Source organism: Solanum verrucosum, unplaced genomic scaffold (genome assembly GCF_900185275.1).
Source record: "Solanum verrucosum unplaced genomic scaffold, falcon-dt-bn FXZP01000115.1, whole genome shotgun sequence".
Classification (NCBI taxonomy): domain Eukaryota; kingdom Viridiplantae; phylum Streptophyta; class Magnoliopsida; order Solanales; family Solanaceae; genus Solanum; species Solanum verrucosum.
This window is the reverse complement of record NW_026020680.1, coordinates 3,443,099-3,453,725: the sequence shown is the minus strand read 5'-3', so window position 1 is coordinate 3,453,725 and position 10,627 is coordinate 3,443,099. Positions and strand designations below refer to the sequence as shown.

Below are 10,627 nucleotides of genomic sequence, written 5' to 3'. Positions count from 1 at the left end.
ACAAAGGAAACTTGGTAGAAAGGAGAAAAACAACCACACATATAAGTGACCATGTAACTCCAAAAAGCAACCTTATCCTACTCGCATCTCCTTTGTGGACACACTATTTTCCTTGCCATAACAAAAAGATTCACACAACAAGACAAACTATAACAATAATTAATTCAAAGAAAAAAACAAAATAAAATTATTAAAAACTTAAATAATAGAGCAGTAGTACAACACTAGAAATTAGAATAGGTAAGTAAGTTAGTTGATAAAATAAAATAAAATGGCTACGGAATTCGATCTTCCCGAGGAAATTGTGGAAGCACTGCCGTCAGATCCATTTGAACAGCTTGATTTAGCACGTAAGATCACTTCCATTGCCTTATCCACGCGCATCTCCGCCTTGGAATCGGAAGCCGCCGCCTTACGCCGCCACTTGTCGGAGAGAGATGACATCATCAACGACCTCAACTCCCAGCTTGACTCACTTGACTCCTCCCTCGCTGACGCCTCCGATAGGCTTTCCCGCGCTGACCAAGAGAAGGTCCGGTCTGACCTGACCTGTATTGATTCGGTATTTTCCTTCTTGTTTGTTTACTTGGGTTGACTGGTTGAATTTTGCAGGAGAGTTTGGTGAAAGAGAATTCAACGCTGTCTAATACTGTGAGGAAGCTTAATCGTGATGTTGCTAAGGTATTATTCATTCATCCCAAATGATGATGCTGGCATACTGCTGTTGCTCTACTTAGTCAATACTTGCATTTGAGATTTGAATGTTGCTCTACTTAGTCCAAATTGATTTAAGTTTGAAGCTTTAAGCAGGTCACCATGTTTGTTTTTGCTTTAAACATCCGATATCAGAAGTCTACTGGCAGGGCTAATCTGGATTCATGTCAGTCATCGGGAAAGCTCACTATGGGGGAAATTAAAGAGCTCCATTCCCAGAATTTAAATCTGAGACCTCTAGTATAGAAGCTAGTTGAAAAAAAAGTAGAAGCAGTATGATATGACTTTATAAGAGATTTAAGAGTGTAATGTTAAACAGGAAGGGGGGAAAAGGGTGGGAGAACAAGATTATTAGGGGTGTTTTGTCTAAGGCACTTTAGCTTCAATTTATCCCGAGCAACTTGTGCTTGTTATGGACCTTTGGAGTGAAGAGAGCTCCTACATGTTATAGAGTATATAGTTGTCAGTTTAGCAGTTACCCGATTAAGTACTTCTATAGTTTCCAACAATGTCCTTTGGTTAGATAGTGACATGTACATTACATATTGCTATAGTATCGGTCATCCTTTCGGCCAGCACTGGTGCATTAATGTGGTCTATTCACATACGTTATTCACTTGAATGGACATACAAATGGAGCTTTATTCATACACATCTCCTCGCCCTAATTCAGTAGTAGTAGCTATTTGTTCCTTATTAACCAACTATCCAAGTGTTTAATGGCTTAATATTTACTGAACCAGCACTAATGTTTTCTCATGTTACATTACCATTGGACTAGTATTGTAGTACAGACGACTGCATAACTAGTTGGAGCTAACGATAACCTTCTCTTTCCTCTATTTAAGCTGTGTCATAATGTGCACACGTGTATCATATATATATATTAGCCTCTTTGAGCTCAACCTTCCACATCCACAATCCACCTATCCATAAGGTGTTATTCCACTTGATCCAAAATTCTGACATCATGTATCTGCAAAGGTAGTAGGGTATTTTTTTGGATTTATTTGTTCTAAAAGACTGATCTCTTGAAACTTACAGTTGGAAGCCTTCAGAAAGACGCTTATGAGATCGCTCAATGAGGAAGAAGACAGCTCGGTAAGTCCTTGTATGAAAATCGAAGGATTTCTCCATCTTCCTGTTGTTATTTTATTCCTGTAACTAAAATAATGCCTTTGAGGGTACTATACTATTACATGGAAATGGGCTAAATTTCTCAGTGCTGAAAATTACAGGAACTGGCAACACTATTACCTGCTAATCTTGTAAGTAGCAAATGTTGTCCTCATTAATAATCTGTCGCTTTTGGTGTTTGACAGGCTGGAGCTCCAGATTTTGCTAAAAATGGACAAAACCAATCAGGTTTATCTTTTTGGTCATTGCTCAATGTCTATATTCTTTATCTGCAATTTGCTCATATTCAGTAAATATCTTTGTTTGAAGGAGTTCTATTGCTCCAAACGTTACCATGTGTAATATGTTCCAAAGTTTGCTATGTCAAATATGTTTATTAGAGTGAAGTTTCTCCACAACTTTAGATATAGAAACTTTTCTCTTCTCGTGAGGATATAATGAAGTTGTCTATTATTGGTTCTAAAGGTTAAAAGGTTTTATTGATTTGACAATCTTTTGTGCATCTTTTGTCATATGCAGTCGACAGTTTAATAAGCTTGGGTCGTTTTCGCTCCCCTTTCAATTTTCTCTTAGCATATGTTTTGGGCCCTTCTTTTTCTATTGGGTAAATGGGGGTAAGAGGAAACAAGCAGCTCTGCAAATTATTTAAAATGAAAGGTGTTTTTATCTCTGAGCACTTTAAAACAACATTTTCAAGTTACGAGTATCACTTAACCAAGCTAGTTTAAATTATTCAGATCAAGATTCATCCTCGCCAGCTTCAAGACCTCCTCAATGGACCCAGTCAACAGAGGGTGGATATTCACAGTCAGAGGATGCTGAATCAGAAAGTATGCTCCAATACCCAAATTGTCTGTATTGTGATATTATTGGTGACCTCTGGCTAAGCAACTTCTAATCTATGAAATACTTTTGCATTATGTAACTTAACCAGAAACTTTATCTTTATTCAATGGTTGCAGCTTCGAGGCCTCGAATATCACCAGGTCTGTTGTTAGCATCGCAGACTAGCACCCCACGTCTTACTCCTCCTGGCTCCCCTCCAAGTCTTTCAGCATCCGTGTCTCCTTCAAGGTCGCCAAGACCACTATCTCCAAGGAGGCATTCTATTTCATTCTCAACAGTAAGAGGCATGTATGATGACAGATCTTCAGCATTTTCTACATCCTACAGCCAGCATGGCTCGATGTCAGGCCTTGAAGCAGGATCACAAACTGGTTTGTTCTTTTTCTGAAGAACTCATATTGGGTTCCTTTCTTTGCTCATTTTGGCATGCATTATTAAATATCTGCGGATTTTGTTCAGTCTAAAAATACACCAGTTTTATCTTCAGCTCAAAGGTTGCTGGGATGAATAAATTTTTTTACTTGATGAAATAAGTTCATCCTAGTCGAGAACCTATTTTGAGTAAGGTAATGCAAGGGAGAAGGGACAGTTTTATTATCGGCAATCACTACCTTCTATTGAATAACATGTGGTCTAAGTGCCACCAGACCTACTCTTTTGCATCTATATATAGTGCATGAATGCCTAGCTGTGTCTCTACTTCCTCCTTAATTTAACAAAATTAAAGCCTCATATTCTGAGGTCTGACATGAATGTCACCACTTTTGCATGTACCCTCCCAGCACGAGCTCGAGTGGATGGAAAAGAGTTCTTCCGACAAGTCAGGTAAAGCTATTGCTGCTGAAAACAAAGTTATTGTTTATTTCGTACTGACTGTCCACAGCACTTTGTTAGAGAAAGTTCAATCGCATATGTAGGATTGACAAAAAATACTTATTTTGATGTCACGATGCACCGTGAGGGTCTAAAAGAAAGTCTCATCTAAAACATTCACTACAATAAGGGTCATAATCTTCTTTCCTTTATTATTTTTTGATGTGAGACAGTTACTGTAATTGATGTTTAACTCAGAATTAAAACATCTAACTGTATTTACTTAGGGGAAGAAAATTATTGCATAAGTCGGAGATCTCTTGTACCAAAAATTAAACAAGGCTCTCGTAAGCACCTCCTGACATAATACATGATTATATTGTTGCCCGAATATTCAAAGAAATGGACCAAGAGACGAAAGTCTGTTGCTAAATTGGATTTATCTTTCATTTATTCTAGTATGTTGAAAACATTTTTGGTGTTCACTTCGGAAATCCTTTCTAAAAGATAACTCTTCAATTTGATAACTGTAAATATCTTACTTAGACCTTCAACTAATGCAAAAATGGGACGAAACTTCATGTTCCATAACTCTGGTGATTGTCAGTCTTCTCGAACCAGATTTGCGTGTGCTTTGTGATATGCTCGGTGTTTCATGTTTGTATATTCTAAGAGTCTTTGAACTTCTATTTCATAACCATCGGATGGTTTGTGCATTATCAGGAGTCGGCTATCGTATGAGCAGTTTGGTGGTTTTCTAGCAAATGTTAAGGAACTGAACTCGCACAAGCAAACGAAAGAGGTATGCTTTGCCTCACATGATGATCTTATGACACTAACTACCAATACATTGCTCTGTATAAATGTAACAAGCTTATTTTTGGACATTTTAGGAAACTTTGCGGAAAGCAGCTGAAATTTTTGGTGAAGAAAACAAAGACCTTTATACCATCTTTGAAGGGTTGATCTCTCGTAATGCCCAATAAAATATCCAAAGCTTGAATATTGCATGTATTTTTTACTGTAAATTCACTGAATAAACTAAATGTGCCAAAATTGTTTCACTATATTGTATTTTCTTCTTTTGTTGTCGATGTATTTTATTTTAATTTATAGCTTCAACAACAATAACAGAATTTCATGTACATTTATTGAACTCAAATGTTTTGAGCTTCGAAAGTAGAGTAGTGCCTCAATCAAGGCTTCAATGTATATGTGCTTGCGCAAAACACATGGAGATAAAATTGAATATATACTTTATTCTATCAACTTGGAGAACCACAATGATTAAATTCTGATTTGGCCATATGACATGTAAGTTTGAAGAAAATAATGTACTAAGTAATGTAAATTAGTTTTTCTAAGGTACTGATGCAGTATGCACCACCCATTTCGGAAGTCATGTCCAGGGACGGGTCCTGGTTCGGAAGTCGAGTATCAATTCTAGTGTTGGGCCTCGGTTCGGGTTTTGATGTCGGTCTTGATTCGAGTGTCGGGATCGGGTGTTGGTGTCGGGGTCGGATCATGGTTCGAAAGTCAGGTCACGAGTTGAGAGTTGGGGTCGGGTCTAAGTTTTGGATGTTGGGACCAGGGTCGGATCTCAGGTGGGGGTCGGGTCCTGATTTTAGAAGTCGGGTAAGGTCGGGATCAGATCGCGGTTTGAAAGTCGAGTCTCGGTTTTGATATTGGGTCTCGGTTCATGTATTGAGGTCGGGTGTTGGGTCCCGATTTAGCTGTTGGAGTCGGGATCAAATCAGAGTTCAAAAGTCGAGTCCCTGGTCAGGTGTTGGGATCGGGTTCTGGGTTTAGAAGTTGGGTCTTGGGTCGGGTCCCTAGTCGAATGTCGGGATCAGGCCATGAATCGGTCATCGAGGTTGGGTGTTGGTGTCGGTGTTCGGTCCAGTATGAATATTAGGTCTCATGTCGAGGTTCGAGAATGGATTTAGGGTCAGGTGTTAGGGTCGTCGGATCCCAAATCAATTGTTAGAGTTGTATCCAGGTTTGAGTGTCGAGGTCGGGGTTGAATTTCAGTTCGAATGTCAGGTCTCGAGTCTTGGATCAAGAGTTGGGGTCAGGTCTTGGGTTGGGTTTCGGGATTGTATCCCGGTTTAGGTGTCATGGTTGGGGTTGGTGCTGAGTTTGAATGTCGGATCCAAATCGGGGGGTCAAGTCTCGGTTCGGGTGTTGAGATCAGGTTCCGGGTCAGTTGTTGGGTTGGGTCCTAGATCGATTATCGATGTTGATTTTCAGATTAGAAACTATTTCCCTAAAAAATATTTTCTATCCTCTGGCCAAAAATAAAAGATATATTTTGGAAAATATTTTTCATTCACCAACCATACACGAGAAAATATTTTCCACTCACCAACCAAACATGAAAAATTAAGTTAGAAACCAACATATTTTTTAGGAAAACATTTTCTAAAAAAACATTGTCAATAGAAAATATTTTCCTTGGTACCAAATATATACTTATTGGTACGGATTCAGATTATATTTATTTAGATTGTGTTTTGATCCCTAGTAAATAAATTTTTGAGGTTCCACAATTTTGGGCTATAGGTACATTGGCATGCATGGAGGTTGATAACATAACCACTATTTTCCCTCTTTCCTTTTCCTCATTTTCTCCTCTCCTCTAAACTTCTCTCTCTCTTTCTCATTCATTCTGCAATTCTCCCAATTCTTTGGTGTCTGTGGAGGAAGCCTAAATTCACCCTTATTTGGCTCTTTTGGGTTTTTTTTGTGAGGATCAATGGAAACTATTCTTGAACATTCGGTTTCTCCATGGTATATATATGATGATTTTCTGTTTATTGTTTCATAATGGACATCTCCATTTATTTGTTTCTACCTATTATTTCCTGTTTCTGGGAAATGTTGTTTTCTAATTTTTTTCATTTATACTTAATGTATGTGTTTGCAATGTCACGAGCGCCTACAAGGCTCTCTGTGTGTGTTTTTGTATATACTGTGTGAATTCATATCTATATCGTTATACATCTTATCAGATCTGTTAGATGAGATGTTTGACTGTTGTAACGTTGATCATCGTCAACCAATCACAACTCTCCTTCTTTATATAATTTTCTTGTGATAAAATTCATGCAATAACAAAGGTAGAAAGACATTAACAATATTGTCATATTGATGTTGGCACTTCTCTTTTTGACAACAATTGAATTTCTAGATTATTATTTTTTTGATAATATATAGTAGAGTTTTCAAAATGATATAATTATAGACAAGTCAGATTTGAATGAAACAGGATAAAGAAATGGTGGAAAAAGCCTTTTCCTTGCTTGTAAAATGTTTTAAGGAATATTTGCTTGATTTTCTAAAAACTAAATATAGTACTAACATCTATGCTTTTTAAGAAATGGTCTTTATTTATATCTCTGGCTTCCCAAATTATGTTAACAGTGAGAATACCTGCAATAATGTTGATGAAGAAGAGTCAGATGAGGAGCTTTTCAAGGTTGGACCCAAGCTACTATTTTGTGCTTCCTCCATTTCACTCACCGCGGAAGGTGATAACATGCTAGTTTCTTTCATCGTATTATCTTAAATATCATGTGTTTAATTATATTCTAACCTTTTTTTTAATCATTTTTATGCTAGAGTTTCGAAGTCTAAGCGTGGGGGAAGATCATGATATGGATGAGGATTCTACTAGAGAAGTTATCAAAGAGGATAAAGTAAATGAGGAGTCGATAAGAGAAGCTTCGGAGAATCAGACAGATCAGTCTGAAACAACTACTTCCAAGCCTAGCACTTCAGATTCAGATGGTTGGCAAGGATTCATTAAAAGACTAAAGAAAGGACCATCTATACAGTTGCATACGTTCCATCCTACCATTCCTTCGCTACCTTCATTACCTTCCATAAAGATGCTATCCAAAAGAAAAAGTAGGAGTGCACGACGTAGCATGCCAATGCTGCCTGCTCCTATTCTAGATGCTGATTTGCAACAGTGCTTTGAAGCTAACTGGAAGAATTTCTCCCTCACAGAACTTAAGCAAGCTACCAACAACTTTAGCTCTGGTACGCAAGTTCTTCTCTTAAAAGATTTTCAAATTTCAGTTGGCTCGCTCGGAGGTAGGTAACTTCAAACGGATATATGATTTTGATCTTCATAGTACGAGCTAGTTTGTTTATGATCTCTCTCAAATTTGAATTGTGTATCTTTAGTATTATGTTGTAGAACCATATTGTGATGCCTAAGCTTTTGTTGTCATTTTGGAAGATAACTTGATTGGTGAGGGAGGTTATTCTGAAGTATACAAGGGACTTCTCAAAGATGGCCAACCTGTGGCAGTGAAAAGGTTGACCAGAGGATCTCAAGAGGAAATGACGTCGGACTACTTATCTGAGCTAGGAATTTTAGTACATGTCAAGCATGCAAATGTTGCCAATGTAATTGGCTACGGAGTCGAAGGGGGGATGCACCTTGTTCTTCCTTTGTCTCCTCATGGAAGCTTAGCCAATATGCTCAGTGGTATGTTCATTAGTATTCTTTTTATGAAATGATGCTTTCTCTTGACTCTTAACAACTAATTACTTTATTTTATCATGTCTGCAACATTATCAGGTGACAGGGGTAAATTGACTTGGCAAGTAAGGTATAATATTGCTCTTGGCACTGCAGCAGGTCTTGCATATCTTCACGAGGGCTGCCAGAGGCGGATTATCCACAGAGATATCAAGGCTGCTAATGTATTGTTGACAGAAGATTTTGAGGCTCAGGTATTAATATATTTGAACCACTCATCATGACATGAAACTGCCTTCATTTCTATGATTTTGGAATATCTCCTTCTGTAACATATAGTTTTATAAGCAAACTGTAGGGGTTCTGTTTTGTCCACATTGAATCGCACGATTTGTTGCTGATCCTTTGGTTTTGTGTAGATAACTGATTTTGGACTTGCAAAATGGCTCCCTGATAAGTGGACTCACCTCACTGTATCCCAGGTTGAAGGCACCTTTGGGTGGGTTTGTGGGAACCTAAGCTTTACCTATTATAAATATGCGAAAAAGATCATTTTGAAGTAACTTTCATTTTGCATGTTCATGGCAGATACCTCCCTCCTGAGTTCTTTATGCATGGTATTGTGGATGAAAAAACTGATGTGTATGCTTTTGGTGTGTTACTGTTGGAGATCGTTTCTGGACGTCCAGCTTTGGATGAAGCTCGTAATAGTGTTGTGATGTGGGTATGTAATCATCTCAACTTCTTCATTAGTCAAATGCAAATGTAGTACTATATATTTGCCTATTGCTTCAACTGAAACCAATCAACTTTTCAGGCAAAACCATTGCTTCTCAACAAGAAAAATAGTGAGATAGTCGATCCATCACTTGGAGATGCATACGACTTAGAACAGCTTAATCAGATTCTTATGGTTGCCTCATTGTGCATACAACAATTTTCAACAGATAGGCCTTCAATGATCCAGGCAAGTAACTTGATTTTTAGTCTAAAAAAATAACAAATATTAATCATATCATAGTAACATAAATATTGATAATCATTTGAAAGAAGAGTATGGACTCCTGATACAAATTTTTCCATGTTCATGCTTCTCTTCATTTTAGTAGCTAATGTACGATGGAACAATCAGAATATTCAAAACTTGATTATAATCATTCAAAATGAAAATCTAATGACAGACTATTACAATCATAGAACAATAATACACAATACATAAAGCTTGTTTTTTGTTGTAATGCAGGTTGAACAAATGTTAGTTGCTGTTGACGGAATTCTACAGAGCAAGAAAAAGTTTCAAAGGTGGCCTCCCCTAAAGCGAAGATGCGCCATAGAGCTGGATGCACTACTTGAGTCACCCTAACAAAAACATACAGATATAATCTAAAAACCAGTAAAATCAGGTAGAACTAGAGATATTTTCCTTGTTAGCAGCAGTGAGGGATTGGTCTTCAATGCGATTGATCATACTGTAGTTAATGTATGCAACCACACGCGGAGCTTGTTCTATACCAGTTAAGACGGAATTTGAGAAACAGAATATATTAATCCAACCAGGACAAGTATTCAAAATAACAAGTGTAATGCTTCAAGAGTACTTTCAAGTTTTGACAGGCGTACGTACATAGCAGCTTTCTTCAGTGAATATATTCAGCTACTATATGTTGAGGAAGAAAAGAGATGCCAACATTTCTAGGGTGATTCGTCTCCAATTTACGCCATTTTTTGCTTAGATACATCTACAAACTTCTGAACTAGGTAGATACTGAAACTGAAAATGCATAGAACTGTGAACTGTAGAGATATATTATATTAGGTGAATTTGTGATATACTAGATTGCATGTATGTAAGCCAGCAAATAAATATGCATAGTACATTTTTCCTTTGAGAAAGTGCAAGTAACTGTATAATGAGCTGTTTATTTTGCACTATTGAAAGGATTTCAGATGCATATCTTCCTATTTAAAAAAATAATATTATATCCTTGTTTTAATTTAGCACTAAGATTTTGGTCCAGATGAAATGGATGATCCAAGATTTATAGGCATCATTTGCAGCCATCATACTTAGATTGATTTAGCCGAGCTAGACATGGTTGATTTTGATGTTATTATAGCTATGAACAGTCTAGCCTCATGCTATGCCAATGTTGATTATCGTACTAAAGTTGTCAGATGTCATTTTTCGAGTGAGCCAGTCCTGGATGGAAGGGCAGTTCTGCCACACCCAAGGTAGGTTTAGTTTGTTACTTATTCACAATTACGAAACTTACTTAAAATAGAAGGTTCTTGAAGTACGAGTGAAGTCTCAAAATAGAAAGCAAAATCAAGGTCAAATAGTAAGCATGAAAAGAAAAAAGAAGCAAAAAAAAAGCAATTTGGAAAGGTTTGAGTGATTATACACTTTATTTGTTACTTGAGCTGGCCACTATTTTCAAACCAAGAAAATGTGGGACATATAGGATCATAAAGGCCAACCCAGCCTCATAAACTAAGTAGCAAGCTAGCAGCTACAAACTTAGTAGGCGTTTGAACATAATTGGTTAATATCTTAAAAGGTAGTATGTAATGTTAAAGTTAAAAATGTTTTTAAAAGTTGAAGTTGTGTTTAGATATGGTGTCACC

General features: G+C 37.2%; 2 protein-coding genes across 2 annotated transcripts; both read left to right on the top strand.

The window, feature by feature from the left end:
* Window positions 1-232: 232 nt before the first annotated feature.
* LOC125812308 (uncharacterized protein At4g15545) lies at window positions 233-4,655 on the top strand. Its single transcript, XM_049491820.1, has 9 exons — window positions 233-532; window positions 613-681; window positions 1,759-1,815; window positions 2,037-2,079; window positions 2,589-2,681; window positions 2,814-3,068; window positions 3,480-3,522; window positions 4,234-4,312; window positions 4,404-4,655. Exons 1-9 carry the CDS (start codon window positions 272-274, stop codon window positions 4,494-4,496), a joined length of 993 nt encoding a protein of 330 aa, XP_049347777.1. The 5' UTR covers window positions 233-271; the 3' UTR covers window positions 4,497-4,655.
* A 1,515-nt stretch (window positions 4,656-6,170) lies between these two features.
* On the top strand, window positions 6,171-9,700 carry LOC125812312 (receptor-like cytosolic serine/threonine-protein kinase RBK2). The gene is made up of 9 exons (XM_049491824.1): window positions 6,171-6,300; window positions 6,934-7,040; window positions 7,132-7,554; window positions 7,757-8,008; window positions 8,102-8,256; window positions 8,422-8,501; window positions 8,591-8,726; window positions 8,820-8,969; window positions 9,246-9,700. Exons 1-9 carry the CDS (start codon window positions 6,266-6,268, stop codon window positions 9,363-9,365), a joined length of 1,458 nt encoding a protein of 485 aa, XP_049347781.1. The 5' UTR covers window positions 6,171-6,265; the 3' UTR covers window positions 9,366-9,700.
* The last annotated feature ends 927 nt before the right edge of the window (window positions 9,701-10,627 follow it).